General features: G+C 42.1%; 1 protein-coding gene across 1 annotated transcript in view; it reads left to right on the forward strand.

The window, feature by feature from the left end:
• The window catches only part of MALT1 (MALT1 paracaspase), a 64,895-nt gene that overhangs the window by 25,054 nt on the left and 21,178 nt on the right, over nt 1-18,663 (forward strand). Inside the window, 7 exon segments of the mRNA XM_043558989.1 lie at nt 3,587-3,746; nt 6,032-6,210; nt 7,115-7,211; nt 7,733-7,762; nt 10,768-10,794; nt 12,640-12,672; nt 17,867-18,070. Coding sequence (XP_043414924.1) covers nt 3,587-3,746; nt 6,032-6,210; nt 7,115-7,211; nt 7,733-7,762; nt 10,768-10,794; nt 12,640-12,672; nt 17,867-18,070 — 730 coding nt within the window.

The following is an 18,663-nucleotide window of genomic DNA, read 5'->3' on the forward strand; positions in this document are numbered from 1 at the left end:
TAATTAGTCATGTGAATTCCTGTCATCCGGGGTTATGAGGATTTAATGGACAGGATGTTTCATACACTAGACTTTCAAGAAATGGTAACTAAAGTTATTTTTAACAGGGCACCTGGTTGGCTCAGTCAGTTGAGCATCCAGCTTCGACCCTGGTCACGATCTCACTGTTTCTGGGTTTGAGCCCCAAGTCAGGCTCTGTGCTGACAGTTCAGAGCCTGGAGCCTGCTTCAGATTCTATGTCTCCCTCTCTCTCTGCCCCTCCCCTGCTCACGCTCTGTTTCTCTCTCTCTCTGAAAAATAAATATTTTTTAAAAATTTTTTAATAAAAAATAAAAATAAAGTGATTTTTAACATTTTCTCAATTGCAGAGTTGCTTTTATTTTAATAAATGCCTTCTGAAAGAGAAACAACATAAAACTTACAACATTAAGAATATCATTTGTAGGGGCGCCTGGGTAGCTCAGTCGGTTAAGCGTCTGACTTCGGCTCAGGTCATGATCTCACGATTCGTGAGTTCGAACCCCTCACTGGGCTCTCTGCTGTCGGCGCAAAGCCTGCTTGAGATCCTCTCCCTCTCTCTCTCTCTCTGTCCCTTCCCTGTTCTCTCTAAAATAAATAAACATTAAAAAAAATATATATATATATCATTTGTAAAATATGCCCTGGTTTGAGAAAGGTAAAAATGTAGGGGGTGGGGAGTACTTCTTAGATTTGAAGAGTTATAATAGACTCTAAAGCCCTCACAAGTCGAGTTGTATTGAACCATTATTTTTTAAATATCTTTTTTTAAAAAAAGTTTATTCATTTTTGAGAGACAGAGCATGAGCGGGAGAGGGGCACAGAGAAAGAGGGAGACACAGACTCTGAAGCAGGCTCCAGGCTCCGAGCTGTCAGCACAGAGCCAGACAGACGCGGGGCCCGAACCCAGGAACCGTGAACCGTGAGATCGTGACCTGAGCCGAAGTCAGCCGCTTAACCAACCGAGCCTCCCAGGCACCCCTTGTTGAACCATTCTTATGTTCATGAGGCTATTTTAAGAGCTATTCCTTTTTATTTTTATTCTTTTGAGCTTTTTTATTCTGAGAGAGAAAGAGAGCGTGCTCACACAAGCAGGGAGAGCGGGAGAGAGAGAATCCCAAGCAGGCTCCATCCACCCTGTCAGCGCAGAGACCGATGCAGGGCTTGAACCCACAAACAGCGAGATCATGACCTGAGCCAAAATTAAGAGACACTTAACTGACCCAGCCACCCAGGAGCCCCTTAAGAGCTGTTCATTTAACAGATACCTGATGAGCACCTGTTTCGTGCCAGGCCAGGATCTCAGGCCATGAGGATGAAGCACTGACACGCAGGGTCCTGCCCCCCCCCACCCCCCGCCCCGGGGAGAGACAGTAAACAAATAAGAGAGTTCTTTGAGCTCAGAACCATGAGGAAAATAAACAGGGTGATATAAAGTGAGATGCACTGAAGTCTTAAGCAGGAGAAATAACATGATGGGATTTACGTTTTTAAAACACAAGGCCCCTGCTTGGAGAGAAGCAAGAGAGGAGCAAGAGGCCCAGTTAGCCGGTGCCCGAGCTGGCCTGGGCATGGTGGCAGCGTGGCTAGAGTGAGGCCGTGCAGCGGGAGCAAAGCGCCCAGGCCAGGTTACTTTACAGGCAGAGTTTCACCAGCCCCGATGGAAGAAAAAGGAAGGGAGATCAAGGATCACCCCTGGATTGGTGACTGAAGCATCTGGGGACGTGTTCTATACTGAGGTATTGAAGGTTGGGAGAGAACTAGACTTAGGGAGAAAAAGCAAGGAAGTGGCTTTAGATGTGTTAAGTTCAAAATGCCTGTTGGACATCTGCATGAATCAGCTGGGCAGTTTGGATATCTGGAGACACATTGGAAGTTTATGTTACGGAAGAGGACCCAGTAAAGGGACTAAGAAGAAATCTGCAAGAGGGAAGGGAGGACATCCAGCAGAGAGAGATACGAAGCCTCAAGGGGAAAGTATTGTAGGAAGGAAGGGGCAGTTCGCATTCTCGGTGCTGCTGAGAGGAGGGGATGTGGGTCGAGGGAGGTTTGTTCGGGGTGTTTTTATTTAAGATACAAAGTACTAGAGTAGTTTTTTGAGAGTGATGCGATAAAAGAAACAGATGCTAAAGCAGGGAGAAAATCGCCAGGAGCAAGGGAAGAGGCTGGGATTGGCAGAGGAGGAAGAGGTTTTCCTCTACCCTCTTAGGTTCAGCCTCTGGGTGCCTGTGAATTAACTGATGAAGTACAGATTAACAAGAGAAAAAGGTTTTTTTTCCTATGGGAACTTACAAAGGAAGTAGCTCTGTGAATAAGCCAGCAGCTTACATACTTACTTAACAGGGAAAAGGGAGGAGGGAGAAAGACGTGTATGGGAAGAATGAGTGGGTTTCTCTAGGAAATGCGAAGAGGTTTCTAGAAGAAGAAACAGATAAGAAAGTTTGTGATAATATTTCTTCGTGCAGGTGCAAGTGGTCTTTCATCATCACGGCCATAAAACTCTTCCTGGAGAGGGGATTTATGGTAGGTTTACTCTTAGTCTCCCTCCCGGATAAAGTCACCCCGAAGGGGGAATTTCCGGTAGCCTCATTGCCCAGAAGTTTTTGCTTTTAGTCAGATAGGGGAGTCGCTGGGAAAGCCGCTTTCTGCAGTCTGTTCATCCCAGACGTCTTCAGCTTGAGCCAGTCTGCCTACCAAGCCTCGCCATGGTGCCAAGTGCAGCCCGCCATCCTAGCTGTCAAATCTTCAGCAAAATGCCCTGGGCCTGGTGCAGGTTCTGAGGGGGTGAGAGTTGAATTCAGTTGGTTGGGGTTTGGAGAGAGAGAGAGAGATGAACTTACTAAACCGCGCTTGCAAGGAATCTAACGGAATGGAATGAGGTACATGACTCAGCTCCTTGGCAACGTGCCGGAGGTGGGTGGCCCTTACAGATTAATGAGTAAAGGGGAAAGAAACCTTAATGTGGTGACCAAAGCCCTGAGGGGAGAGCTTGGGAGACCCTTGGACGGCCATCCTTCTCATCACCGACATGCTTTCCATAGCCCTTCTCCGCCCAGACCCTGAAAGAAGTGTAGTAGTTAAGGAGTCTGTCCTCTTACGGAATTTTGCAGATGAAAAATTAGGGTCTCAAGGTAAAAAAAAAAAAAAAAAAAAAAACTTGCTTATGTGTATTCGCAGCTAATTTGGCCATAACTGAAATTAATAGCCAGGCCTAACTTTCTGTGTTACTTATACATTTGCCATTGTAGATTTCTTTGAATACTGATGATTTGAACAGTTTTAAATGACAAAATAGACGATTTTCTGTTTGGGGGAGAACTATGGGAGAGAGCTTAACTCTCTGGTTAGTGCATTTGTAAAAGAGTGTGAATTTCTAAGACTTTAATCTTAAATTACTCAAAATGTTGCTTGGTTGTTTTGTTTTTTTAAGTAAAAAATATTTCAGGACTTGAGAAAAGATACGCTTTTCAAAGCTCCGAGGAAATCAACACATTTTTTACACAGCACACTTTATAAGGCGTGTTTTGATGAGTCATTCATTTACATTCTCTTACTGATTCTTTCACAGATTCCAAACGGAAATGCATCAGAACTAATTTTTAACACCGTGCACGTAAAAGATGCAGGCTTTTACGTCTGTCGAGTTAATAACAATTTCACCTTTGAATTCAGCCAGTGGTCACAGCTGGATGTTTGTGATGTCACAGAAGTAACAGGAAACCTCCAGGGTAAGTGATAAAGTGAATACTGGAATGGGAATCGCCTTACTTTATTTCAGATGTTTAATTTCATAGCATCAAAAATAGTACCGGAAGCTCACATGTGTACTTACCACCAATAGAAGATCACCAGTTGCTAAGATTTTTATCTCCTGTGCTTTGATTCCTTCTCGGTGAAGGTTGATATGTATACGCATATATACGTATACGTAGATGCCTTAAGATGACCTGGAACCTCAGACTGGCCCTGGTGCTGACCTCTGGGAACTTCCTTCTCTTTCTTTCTCCACTGTATATTTTTCTCCCAAACACTCGTATTACTCTGAACATACTGTGTTGTGGAATAAAACCTCTAGAGTCGATGTTGACATGAAAGGGCGCGTATCGTTCACGGCGGTAAAGTGTTTCAATCAGACTGTTTTTCTAGTCCTTGTCATCTGTCTACTTAGTCCAGTAACTGGTATTGATTTAAAAACTCAGTCTGTTCTAAAGAGTCGCCCTCAGATGTTATTTTTCTTATTCACACTCACAGTCAAGAACCATATTCTTTGTCATTTTGCCAGACAAAAAGAATAGGTGGGAAACAGACTTTGTTACCAGTCTGTCTTCCATTCTTCTGTCTCAATGTAGCTTTTCCTATACCTGAATAAACAATCTCTAAAAATATCATGATGAAGAGAACTATTTTTGTCTTTCTTGAATATTTCTGTGCATGTAATGAACTTTAATATGTTTATAAGTGAAATCCTCTGCATGCAGAGGGCATTTGAGTCTAGCATGAAGCATGTACGTATGATTTACATGGTGGGATTTTACATTCTTACGTAAGCATGAGACAAAGGCAGTGTGATGGAAAGCCAGACGCTGGCCATGCTGTCTGTTACACTGTGTGTGTTGTATAGAACAAAAAGCATTGAACAGAGTAAAAGGTGATGTGTGTATATGAGAAAGTCAATTATATGATATCATCCCAGTACATTCTTTTGTACATTTTAGTCCTGTTTACTTTCTCTTTGTTGATAAGAGGATGTGAACTGTAGAGTTGCCAGCCAGTTCCCCATATTAGAGAAGAACTAAAAAGAGAGTATAAAAGAAAATAAGAGAAAGAACACTGGTGAATTAAGGTGTCAAAAAAAATAAAATAGCCTCGCTGGCCTTATTTGTGAAGCCTAATTGCTTTTAGCATATAGAGGTATTTTTTCCCATTTTCTTTGTATCAAATTTGTATTAAACCTAAATATCTTTCTCGATGGCGCTGTTTGTGACCCAGCCAGTAGACTCCCACGGTGTGCTTTTTTGGGTTCCGCCCCTCCCCCTGATTTTGTCAGAGTCTTCACCTTTTTTGAATTGAACTGTGTTAGAAAAATGAAAAAAAATAAAGTTAAGCACATGAAATCCTATTCGTTCAGCAAAGACTGATCACCTGCCGTGTGTGAGACACCAACTTTCAGGACAGAGACTTGGGGCTGTGTTAACACTGGTAAGACCTCCTTCCTCGAGGACCTTAGAGCAACACGAGCGTTCAATAAATAACGCTCTGTGGTGTCTACCTCAGGAAGAAATGCTAGTGATAGTCCATTCATATTTATTCCATGCTGATAACAAAACCCCTCCTTTTAATAAGCTAAACAGTAGAATGTAGCACTTTCTGTTTGAAATATGAATATCACTCAAGGTGTTAATAAGTCATTTGCCCCCACCAAAAAGATTCTGTGGCCAAACACATGTGAAAACCGCTTGAACGATTTTCCCTTCTTGAATACACAAAGCATACTAATGATTAAAGCTCTGAGAAGTCCTGCAATAAAAAATCTGCGTAACTGTATTTAACCCAGAATTTTCCAAACTTACTTGTCTACAGCATCCTGTTTTTTCTAGTTTTTTCAAAAGTTTTTATTCATTTTTGAGAGGGAGACCGAGAGAGAGCAGGGGAGGGGCAGAGAGAGAGGAACAGAGAGAGAATCCCAAGCAGGCTTCGCAGTGTCAGTACAGAGCCCGATGCGGGACTCAAACTCACAAACTGTGAGGTCATGACCTGAGCCAAAACCAAGAGTTGGGCGCTCAACCCACTGAGCCACCCCGGCGCCCCTCTACAGCATCCTTTTATCCACAGAACATCTCTTAGTATTTCTAGAAGTGCCACAGTTTTATGAAACAGAGTTTGGGGAGAGGCTAGTAAGGGTTACAAAAAAATTAACTTGAAAACACTTTTTCTTTTTTCAGTTAAAAGGAAAAAAGTATTGTTAACCTAGAGATTTTATTTATGTTCAGTGATATTTTTCTTTTAATTTCAGGGAGTTTGGATGGCATCTCTGAATCCAAGTTGCAAATCTGCGTTGAGCCAAAGTCCCAAAAGCTGATGCCTGGCAGCACGTTGCTTTTACAGTGTGTGGCTGTTGGAAGCCCTATTCCTCACTACCAGTGGTTCAAAAATGAGTCACCATTAATACATGAGACAAAAAAGCTATACATGGTAGGAAGTTGGTTATTTGCGTATTTTGTGTGTTGATATAGAAAGTAAATAGTATAATTAAAAATTAAGACAGACATTAAAATTCATATCCTTTGGGGAGTTTTCACGTTTTCCTTGTTTTCTTTTCAAGTCCCTTGTTGTTCAATATTAACTGATTCTTATATTTTTTTTTTATTAAAAAAAGTTTTTTGGGGGGCGCCTGGGTGGCGCAGTCGGTTAAGCGTCCGACTTCAGCCAGGTCACGATCTCGCGGCCCGTGAGTTCGAGCCCCGCGTCAGGCTCTGGGCTGATGGCTCAGAGCCTGGAGCCTGTTTCCGATTCTGTGTCTCCCTCTCTCTCTGCCCCTCCCCCGTTCATGCTCTGTCTCTCTCTGTCCCAAAAATAAATAAATGTTGAAAAAAAAAAAAATTTAAAAAAAAAAATTTTTTTAATGTTTATTTATTTTTGAGATAGAGACAGAGCATGAACGGGGGAGGGTCAGAGAGAGGGAGACACAGAATCTGAAACAGGCTTCAGGCTCTGAGCTGTCAGCACAGAGCCCGATGTGGGGCTCGAACTCACGGACCGCGAGATCATGACCTGAGCCGAAGTCAGCCGCTTAACTGACTGAGCCACCCAGGCGCCCCCTGATTCTTATATTTTTAAAAGTACCGGAACATAACACTAGCCCACATCTAAGGGCTTATACTAAAATGTCAGATAGTATTGCGCCTAACTTACCATTATTAGAGTCACTAATATTTGCCTGCTAATATTTAACCTAATAAATGGAAATGATGTAAGAATATCTAAAGTCCTCTGAGATCTTATAGGTTTTTTCCTGACTTCAAAATAACTTTTTCTCCAAGCCAATTTAGATTAAAATTGAGAAGGAAATGTGTGTGTGCTCTGATATTGATAATAGGTGCCTTATGTGGATCTGGAACACCAAGGGACCTACTGGTGTCACGTATATAACGATCGAGACAGTCAAGATAGCAAGAAGGTAGAAATCATCATAGGTAAGCAGTCTTACTCAGTGTTCTCACGAATGGAGTACAATACAAATTATTTAAAATGAAACATGTAAGCCCCGGAAATTCTACTTTTTACCTCATTGTATTTAATGGTGTGTTAAGTCTCGGGAGTTACGTTGTTTATATAGAAATGCGAGAGAATACTTACTTCACAATCATAAACGTTTGTGGGGAAAAAAGTATTCTTTAAAAACTTTAGTTATCAAAATCTTGATTTAAGTGGGCAAAGAGTTTCAACAGCACATCTTTTTAAAACGGAGCGCTACAGACCTAGAAAGGAAAGAATGATTACCAACCAACAATCCACATTATGAAGTTCGTAATTTGGGAGTTGTTCTGTTCAGGCTTACTGCATTTATAGTGAGGTCGTCCACAGTAGGAGACGTCGATGCACATGTTGGTTTGCCAACATATTTGTATGATATTTATTTCTCTGTTTACCTGATGGCTGCCCTTCCTGAGAGCATGAATTACACTGTATTCACATTTGTTTTCTCTGGAACAAGGAAGAACAGATGCAGTGGAGTGCACTGAAGGTAGCGTAATCCTTTGGTTTGAACCCGAATACCCTGCATGCTAGTTCCTCTGGGGAGCGGTGGAGTGCTCTGTCTAGCCTGCTGAGTGCAGCGATGGAAAAAATACTAGCTATAAGAAAGAGATTTCGCTGAACGATACTGTATCTCAGTGTTAAGGTTCGTAAATTGCCAGCGACACTGTCAAATGGACACACGTAACTAATTTCCACGTGACTAATTTCCAGTTGACCTTCTGTCGCATACCGTGGCGTTACTGCACATCTTCTGAATAGGAAATACTTGCAGTTAATTCTTAATGTTAATTTTTACCTGGAGAGTCTGTTAAAGAGACGGATGGCTGTACTATCATGGATAGCCATTTGGATGATCGCAGCCATCCTTTTAGCCACGGTTGCGTGCTGCTCTGATGCGAACGTCTTTCCGCGAGAGTTTCCCGCGAGAGTTTCAGGACAGGCAGTTTCTTGTGGAGCACATGTTTTGTCCGGTTTCTGATATTTGTTGCAACGTAAACAATTTTACGAATGAAGATCCATTTTTGAAGCTACGAGTCTATAGATGAATCCACTGTGGCATCTTTGTCATAGTGTATAAAGAGAACCGGGCAAGAATTCAACATAAGCTTTTAAGTTGTTTTAATTCTGTGAAGCATTGCGTATAAGTTCTAATGAGTAAATTGGAATACTTAAGTTACCTCCTTCCCTTAGCATATCACGTTTTTCACGAAATTCGATTTGTAGATAGCAAAGTATTTTTTCAATTCCTGCTTTACACTTTTACTTAATCTTGGGCTCCACGCGGGTAAAGTAAAAAAAAAAAAAAAAAAATGATGTTAAATCTTCTGGTTTCTAGACTTTCCTGTCTTTCATTTCTCTCTGGTGTCCCATTGACGTGCTGTAATTACTGGTCTTGTCCCAAAGCATACTTTTGATCAAGAACTCTCTAGCATAAAGGGATCCCAGTCCTGTTGTCCACAGGGGCCTTACATGAGAGAAGTTCTGTGAAGAAATCCTAACAAACTCGGCCTCCTCCTCTTACTCCTTTTTTGCCTCTGGTTGCATGATTTTCTCCACCCTCCTAATGTTGGATATCTCTAAGAACTAACATACACACGAGCACTGCTGTTTGGCTCTAGGGCAATGCATGGAAATCACCGTCCTGCTGGGGTGCTGCTATGGGGTACCTGTATGCTTCTCTGTGGTTTTCACAATGGCAAACATTATTAAATTCTGATTTTCACACAAATCCTCTCGGCACGCTTAGAGACGAAGATCCAACTATGCAACTACTTCAGGAATTTCCAATGGAAAAATTAGATCCAACTTTTCTTTCTCAAAGAGCGTAAAAGTTGAGATGTTTTCTAATTGGCAGATTGACACATACCATTAACAGTGTCCCACTTTGTATCTTTTTTGGTTTTTTTAGCCTGCAGAATATGATGTTACTTACTTCATTTTATGAATTTTGTTAAAGATACTTAATCAGGACAAAAGTGGGGATTGGATAGGTGAAGCTTGAGATTTTTTTTTTTTTTTCAACATTTATTTTTGAGAGACAGAGAGAGACAGAGCATGAGTCCGGGGCAGAGAAAGAGGGAGACGCAGAATCCAAAGCAGGCTCCAGGCTCCGAGCTGTCAGCACAGAGCCCGACCCGGGGCTCGGACTCACGAAACATGAGATCCTGATCTGAGCCAAAGTCGGACACTTAATCGACTGAGCCACCCAGGCGCCCCAAAGCTCAGGATTTTCTTTAGGGCAGTGAAACTATTCTGTATGCTCATCGTAAGGGTGAATACTTGCATGCAAGTTTTTAAAACCATTTAGTAGGAGGCCAGAGGAGAGGGAATCCCTGGATGGAATGCAGAATGTAACCAAAGAATCTAAATGTATTACAAATGTAAAGTGAAGAGGGGGTGGAAGAACAAGGTGCTGACCCAAGTAACTGGAAATGAATGACGTCTGTAAGAGAAGCAAGAGAAATTGTAGAGAGCTCTGTACAATTGATGTAGTGATTATTGATGATACTCAGTTGATTTTACACCACAGAGAAGAGTAAGTTCCTTCATGACATCTTATGAACAATGTAACATTTATAGTCTATTGTTCGTGTTAATTGGCATCTTCATAAGATTTACAAAGGAGAAACAGATGGCTATAATGTCATGGGTATTTGCTTAGATGATTTTATCTGTCCTTTAGGCAGAGAGTGCAGGTTAATAATTCTGAAAGTACTGTACCTCCAAAACACATTACATTGGTCTAACCATGAGAAAAGCATCAACTAATTCAAACTGAGAGAGATGCTACAAAGCACCTCACCAGTAATCTTCACAACTGTCAAGGCCATCGAATCAAGGAAAGGCTCAGGAACTGCCACAACAAAGAACCCAGAGGGGCACCAGAAAATGTAATGTGGTGTCCTGAATGGGGTCCTGGAAAAAAAAAGAGAGAGAGGGAGGGAGAGAGAGAGAGAGAGAGAGAGAGAGAGAGAGAATATTAGTGGTTCATTAGTTGTGACAGATACACCTTACTAAACACAAGACGTTAAAATAGGGAAACTGGTGTTTACAGGAACTCTCTTTACTCTCTTCACATTAGTTCTGTAAACCTCAAACTGTTGGACAAGTAAGAGTTTTTTAAAAAAGAAAAAATCATTTGAGATTGTTTCTTAGTTTCAGGAAGTTTACAGTTGAGGCCACAGACCTATCCCTTGACTCTTTTTTGTCCCAAAGGCCAGAATAGCTAAAACTCTGAACACATCATGAAGGAGTCTGTTCAGCTTTTTGCCATTCAGGGAGCACAGTCATGACTTTGAAGTCCTCGCTGACCCCAGCAGCCTTTCTCCGTGTTCACTGCTTGCGCGCCTCCTCTTGGAAGGTGTTTGGAAAGTTCTAAACTGAACATGCCTGAATAGCTTGAAACCTACCTCTTTGATTGGTCTGACTGTTTGTGCCACGTGGGCAGTGTGATTATTTAAAACTAATCTATTTTCTCTTACTTCATTTTAGATGAATTAAATAATCTCGGATGCCCTGGTGAGTAATATAAATGTAAAATATTAACTTGAATGTAACAACTTAAAAGTACTGTAGATATTCTTTGGCCACAGTGGTACTACTAAACTTTTTTCTTTACTAAAGTAATACAGTGGAGGATTGAAATTGGTACTTCTATGAAGTATAATTTCATGCAAGCAAAAGTATTGAAAATATTCTAGATTACAAGACTGTAGAGACAGAAGCATGCTGCAGCCACAGAAAATATCAATGTATATTTTTATCATTGTGTACATGACTCTGTGGCCTAAAAAGGCAGTTACAGGGGGGAAGTGCGTGATCTTTAATTTGAAAGGCAAGAAACGGTCTTTGAAAGAATGACGGGGTAACGTTTCCGAACTTGCCAGACTCCTGGGACCTAGTTCAGAGTCGCTCAATCATAGAACACACCTGAGCTAGTCGGGTGGCTTGTCTTTCTCTGAAGCAAGAGAGGATCACTGGTGCTGTACAGAGATACAGCCGGTCGTTGACCATGAAGAGACGGACAGCAGAAGTTTCCGTCACCCTGGCCACTTCTGACCAGATCAGATGTCTGAACAAGCGAAGCTGACGGGAAAGCCTTAGCTGTGGTGACACACATAGTAATGCTGAGGACCACGTCAAGACAGGGGACGTCAGCATGGGCCTGAAATCCTGAAAGGCAGTGATGGAGCCTGTGAAAGTATCTGGAAATGAAACCTTACACAAACAGTTGAAGGAGACAACTACATCATTGAATATTTACAGCGATCCCTCTTACTTCCCGGCAGGTCATTTCTCATTATTTTAGCACCATAACTAGCCTGCTTAGTTTCGTGCCCATATTTGACTAGTCAGCGTCTGCCATTGTGAGCAGTGACGGGGCTGTGCCCCCTACGCAGATGCAAATTAGACAGACCGGGTCGCCTCCCTTACGGGGGTGCTGTCCTGCTGAGGAGTCTCGTGGGACTGTGCTTCAGACTCCAGACCCACACAGAATTAGGCCTTTTCCTAAATTGGCCTCTTATTTCTTGCCGTTCACTGAACATTGTGAAAAGTTACCTCGGGAAAACTTTTATGAGAAACCGCCGCTAAGCCTCGGAGATTTTCTTGGCCCCCCTCTTTCATTGTATCCTGATTCCTCAAGAATCAAAAGATGCCCCCCAAAGTGAGGCTTTGAAAAAGAGAACGTTTAAAAACTTGTAACAGGCTCCGGCGTTTTACATGTGCTGTTAAAAACGCAGAGTTACCCTGTGTTGTGGTGGACACATCGCTGACTCCACTCCATCTTTCCCTGTGGCTTCTCCCGCGTGGTCCTGGGCGTGGGAGGTATTCGGCTCTAGGTATACAGATGGCGGAAAGCACGGACTATGGAACGAGGCTGACTGGCTCAGTTGCTTTGAGCCAGCTGCTTCATCTCTCTGTGCTCGGATTCCTCATTTATGTGATGGTGGAAAGATACACCTCGGAGACGAGTTGAGGTTTATTTGAATCCGTTACATTTAAAGCACGCAGAACAGGACCCGGCAGACGTTCAGAAACCGTTCGGCGCTTCTGCCGGTGCCTGGTGCCACCACCCGCCGTCTTCAGACTGGTTTCTACGCGGCCTGTTAAAGATCACTACCCCCAGCCGTGGTGCTGAATTTCCGAAAATAGTCCCCTGTCCCGAGTCTAACTCTGCCCATCCAGGTATGTTTATCAAGAGTCTGAAAATCTTAAAATTATTGGTTAGCCGTTAGGAACCACATTCTGTCCTTTGCTGCTGCCGATCCTGCTGCTCATTGGTTCCGTGTATCTTTAACCCTGCAGATATTTGTATCACCGACAATAACATCCTATCTTTCTTGCATTTTTATCTTTTTGTAGACCATGAAGAGCAAACGGGTGATCAGCCTTTGGGTGAGTAGAGCTTTAAAATGCTTGGCCAAAATACAACTTTGCGGCGTTTTTATGGTGATCACGAAGGGATTCGAGACATTTTAATTTGGCAGCTGTTCCAAATTCTTAAATGACGTCGAGACCAGATGTTTTATTTTGGATATTGCTAAAAGAAATTACAGCACATGGGGCTTAAAGAGATTATGAATTCAGTTTCTGGGGCCTAGCCAGCTTCTCTGGGGGGATTTCTTTGTTTTGGCAACACGCAGACAAACAAGTAGGTAAACAAGAAACTTGTACGTGTTACAGAGAAGTGATCAATGCTAACACGATCGCTTGGTGGGGTTGGAGGTTGGAGAAGCAGCGGAGAGGTTGCGATAGCAGCTTTACGTTTTAAAGGAGAGAAAGACCTGCCAGACGGAACAGAGTTTCGTAAGCACACAGTTGTAGACAGTGAGCCAGTGTGTTGTATTCTGGGGACAGCCAACAACACACAGTCCCCTAGAGCACAAAGAGAAAGCGGGGGAGAGGTCGGAAGACACCAGACCTTGAGGAGCCCCGTTTGTCTCGCGAGCCATTGGAAGGAGACTTGTTGGTAGGGGGCTGAGAGTTGTCTCTCTTAAAGGCCAGTCTTGTACGGGCATAGAAAGTAAACTGGAGGGCAGTGATGTTCTTGGGGGTTTTTTTCTTTTCTTTTTTTTTTTTTTTCTTTTTTTGGTTAGGAGGAAAGTTAAGAGACCGTTGCAGTAGTCAGTAGTCTAGATAAGAAATCACCAGAATCTGAACTAAGATAGTACCAGTGAGAACACAGGAGACGAAGCAGACTCAAGAGATCTTGAGGCGATAGAATCAGTAAGCTGTTCTTATCACCTTCTGTAGGGCATAAAAAGTAGACAGGCGTCCCCATGCTTGCTCGGATTCCTGCTTGGCCCACTAGGTGGGCAGCGATACAACCCACTGAGTTAGAGGACACAGAATGAAAAGCAAGATTCTGGGGATAGGTGACTATCCGTTGGAGACCTAACCCGTCTGAGGTATTTGCATCACATTAGGTGAAGACACAAGGCAGCCGGCGGCAGCCCGTTGTATGTGTGGATCTGGAGCTGTAAGGGAAGGCCAGGATTAGAGACACAGGAGCATCATCAGCGTAGAGGTGGAAATTCAAACCGAGGGGTAGCCCGCAAGAGATTGCCAAAGGCCACAGAGAAAACGGCACAAACTGGGTAACCTTTGGAGGGAGCAGGGGGCCCATAGAGTATTTTTTAACCATTAGAATCATTTGTCACTAATCAGATACTATATAAAAATCTAGATTTCTAGGTTCTTTTGAAAAGTGGTGGCTTTTGACCGATAGCTATGGCTGAATAGTGGCCGCCCCTTGGCAGAGCGCTTGTGCCCCCCGTTTTCCTGTTGTACAGCCTCGGGCCTGCTTCGCTGTCTCCCCCTTTCTCTGTCCTCCTCCCCTCCTTCCCCATTTGGTCTTGCCATGTTGCTAAATTTCTTTTTTTTTAATTTTTTTTTTCAACGTTTATTTATTTTTGGGACAGAGAGAGACAGAGCATGAACGGGGGAGGGGCAGAGAGAGAGGGAGACACAGAATCGGAAGCAGGCTCCAGGCTCTGAGCCGTCAGCCCAGAGCCTGACACGGGGCTCGAACTCCCGGACCGCGAGATCGTGACCTGGCTGAAGTCGGACGCTCAACCGACTGAGCCACCCAGGCGCCCCTAGCTAAATTTCTTTACATTGTGGCTGGGTCTCAAAAGCGGGAGTCGTCAGGACTCCCTAAGGCTTAGACCCAGAACTGGCGATCGTCTCGCCAAATTATGTTGTTCAAAGAGAATCACAGGGCAGCCCAGATTCGGGGGTCGGAGCCTTGCTGAGGGCAAGGATGGGGTGGCTGCTCGGAGGTTCTCTTCTACCACATCTGTAAAGGTAGGCATGGACTAAGGAACTTGGACTTTATTTTGAGGGACATAGAGATGAAAAGATTCAGTCAGATTTGGGGCTAGTACTCCATTTTTGGTAGCCAAAGGTTTGTGTTTTGTGGGGTTTTTTTTGTTTTTTTTTTTAATAGCACTTAATCTATGTCAAGTTTTTTTCCAGGGGCTCCTGAATATTATTTATTTTGGATGAGATGAGTAACACACTATTAGAATAATTAGATGTGGAACAAATGCCCTAACATTGTGTCGCTTTTTAAAGAATATATTGCATTAAGCTTTGGAAGATGCCTGGGATCACGTAGTCAAAATACCTTTCTGAAGTGGTTTTATTATTCTGTTGTTTAATCAACTGGCATCTATGTTTCCTTTTTCCAATAAATGGTTTGTGTTCAAGAAATTGTGGGTGGCTCTTACAGTAAATGTTTTTCTTCAGAAGATTTCTTCCATTTATTTTTATCACTTGAAAACCATCATGAATTGCTTAGGTAGTTGCTATTTTGAAATTGTCTTTGATTCCTCACTCTTCTCTCCCCAGCTTTGCATTTTACCGCTTCTTGCTCTGTCATATCTCTGAAGTCTGGCTTTTCCTTTTCCTTCCTACGACCAATTCCCGGAACGGGTCTTTGTCATCTCTCTGTTGACCACTGCGGTCTGCTTCTCATCCCAAATACACCCCAGTTCACCTGTCATTCACGAGCAGATTGGGCAAGGTAAGATTTACTTACCCTTCCTCTTCATTACCATTAAACTCGAGAAAATGCCCTCCGACATTTTAGGAATTGGCTATTAAAAACTTATCGTTGGGGAAAATTGTTTAAAGAGCTGTGGTCAACTATTGATACATAGATTTTAAGCCACAGAGTTCTCAAGTTGTTGAACCCTGGCCTTCTGAAAACTGTAGCAGGTGTTCTTTCTAAGTAACAAAACCAATGAATAAGGAATTGACATTGGCAAACACGTGCTCAGTTTGACAACTGGTCTTTTTTTCCCCCAGACTCTAGTGATTTTTTCTGTTACATCCCTTATACCTGTGTTTTGCCAATAAAACGTAGTCTAAAACATGTATTAGAATTAAATTATCATAATATTCCATCAGAATCAGCTCTGTGATTTACAAACACTTTACTACCTGAATAACTTTGGGAACCCATGATTTGGGCTGGAGCATGTAAGTCAGACATTCTCTGACTTCCCCTCACTTAGAGGTAGATTGCACTGAGTCTGTCACTGTATCGATGGGTCCGAATTCTGATAGGGTTGCTGGGCTCCCGGAAAAAGCACCGAAAATTTTCTTTCTGTGGATTAGTCAGGTAACAGCCTTGCTCTAGAGTGGGTACTTTGGTGTAAGGGTACATACCTAGTTTATTTAAGAAGAAATCTAAAAAAAAAAAAAAAAAAAGATCCAAGAAAGGTTAAGTTTTATACTGCCTCCTGTTGGAATCTATCCTGAGTGTCCCCTGCTTTTTCAATGATTTTTAGAACTTAAGGCAGTTCAATAGAAACTTTATGTCTGAAGTCTTTGTATATGAAGTAGTCTTGATAATTGGCCTTTTTCTTTTGAATAAAAGAAGAGATTATCATTTGTATAGGACTTGAAGTGACTTTTTACTGAATTAGAAATGTTTAAGGGGCGTCTGGATGGCTCAGTCGGTTAAGCGGTTAAGCGTCCGACTCTTGATTTTGGCTCAGGTCACAGTCTCGGGTCCGTGAGACGGAGCACCGCGTCGGGCTCCATGCTGACCGTGCCGAGCCTGCTTAGGATTCTCTCTCTCTGCCCTTCCCCCGCTTTCTCTCTGTCTCAAAATAAATAAAAAAGCATTAAAATGTTTTTTTAATGTTTATCATTTCATTTTTTTTCTAAAATATGTGTATTCATGAGAATAAGCAATTTGCAAGAAATCTCTAAGAATGTAAATACAGAATACAGATACCATGACCTAAAAGTATTGGGGCTTTTCACAAAGTAGGGTTTTCTTTCACTTTAAGAGAGTCCCATTCTTGGAGTTGGTGCTAGTTTTCCTCCAGACCTCACTTAACATTAGATTGAAATGTTCTGTGGAAAGAAAAGAAATTTCACCAGAGTTTTGATCAATTTAATGATTTGAAACATCTGAAATTCTATTCCGTATGGCAGACATCACGTCAGCAATGTGATTATTTGTGCCTGTTTCAGTTTCATCGAAGTCGTATTCGTAATTTATAAATAAACTACTTAGTAGCACTTAGTGACAGAGGTTGGTCACCTAAGTCCTGGCCTGTGTCGGGAGGTGGCTCAAGGTCCTACCCAGTGTGGCTCTTCAGCCAAGTGCTCTTGTTACACCTTCCTCACTGCCCCCTGGTATCTCCGTCACATTTCTGCCATGACCTGTGCTGCACATACGAGCCCTCCAGAAAAACATTGTAATAGGTTACTGCTGTCATGGCGCAGCCTCAACTCTTTAACCGCTGACCCCGCCCCCGACTAGCAAACGTATCGTTTTGAAGACCAGCCTTCAACAGCCGTTTTTGGACAAGCAACACACGTGATAAAGCTAGGTGGTACTTTTTAAGGCATCGGTGTGGATCATTTTGCCCCTTGAAAATAGGAAAATTCTTTGTCTAAGAGTACACCTTTGAGCAGAGTCTCTGCACTGAGGTCAGAAAAGAAACTGTTAAGATATTCATACGAAAAGTTTTCACATATCCCTAAGGTCCCCCAAATGATCTTTTTAAGAAACCAAAAGGAAACAATACATCAGCTGAGAAAATTCAGATACAGTTCTTGTTAAGTCCCTGCCTTTCTCTCCTCTTTGGTTTTCCCCTTGCTTGCTCTGATGAGAATTTGTCCTGTTCCTCTTTTTGGTGTTTCTTTTTGCTTTTTTTTTTTAAGCCTTTTCCGCTGTCAGCAAAACAGAACCTAATTTGATGGGAACCCAGTTACTAACATTGCTTGTTTAAATTTGCTCTAAAAGCTAGTTGAATATTATACTCTTTTTTGTTGTTGTTGTAACTCAGTACAAGTATGTGGCTTCCTCTGCAGTTCATCAATAGCCTTGGCCCGAGTGAGCACGAATGAGTCTCACAAGTGAGTGAGCACAACAACTCTCTGTTGTCTGTCAGCCTGTGCTCCTCACTGGAGTTTTCCACATAAAGTAGTACCTCTAAAATGAAATTAAATTAGAACGAGATCTTAATTATTTGTTATAATTCTACCATTTCCATAGGTCTTACTTTAGTCTTCATCTTTACATCCTCCCTTTAAATCCCCTCTCTCTCTCTCTTTTTTTTAACAGCAAAGGACAAGGTTGCTCTTTTGATAGGAAATATGAATTACTGGGAACACCCCAAGCTCAAAGCTCCTTTGGTGGATGTGTACGAGTTGACCAACTTGTTAAGACAACTAGATTTCAAAGTTGTTTCGCTGTTGGATCTCACGGAGTATGAGATGCGAAATGCCGTGGATGAATTTTTACTCCTTTTAGACAAAGGAGTTTATGGTAAGATACTTACAGGCCTGTCTTTATAATTAGCCACTCTTCGTTGCACAAGTTAGGTTAAGCGGCAAAAATCAGAAGATGGTCCGATTTGATCATTGTTGAAGTGACCATGTTGTTGAAGTGAAGGAGGAGTTTTGTTCTTGTAAAGACAATGGAGTTGATCTTCGTTCTGTAGCTCCATGTGAATAACTAATTAACTCAGTGTCTTTACTTTAATGTCTCTTGTGAAAACATTTTTGTTCTTATTAGAATAGTTCTTTCCTGTCTTTGGTGATTTTGGTTTTTATTGATAAGAGCTGAAGTACAGTAAAGGTTAATGACCAAATGGCAAATTGTATACTCATATATGTACAGTATTGCTGTGTGTGTGTGTGTGTGTGTGTGTGTGTGTGTGTGTAGTACGAAAGGTAACCGAATGTACGTTCTTTATGTCTGTTTCCTTTTTCTAACTATTTCATGGCATTTTCTAATCCTTTAATGGGAACTGGAATTTAGCAAGGATTTGTTAGTGAATGAAACATATGAAAACAGTTTGTAAACTAAAGCTCTGTACAAACATAGTTAAAGGTGGACCTCCACAAAAATTCTAACAG

The sequence above is a fragment of the Prionailurus bengalensis genome, chromosome D3 (assembly GCF_016509475.1).
Source record: "Prionailurus bengalensis isolate Pbe53 chromosome D3, Fcat_Pben_1.1_paternal_pri, whole genome shotgun sequence".
Classification (NCBI taxonomy): Eukaryota; Metazoa; Chordata; class Mammalia; order Carnivora; family Felidae; genus Prionailurus; species Prionailurus bengalensis.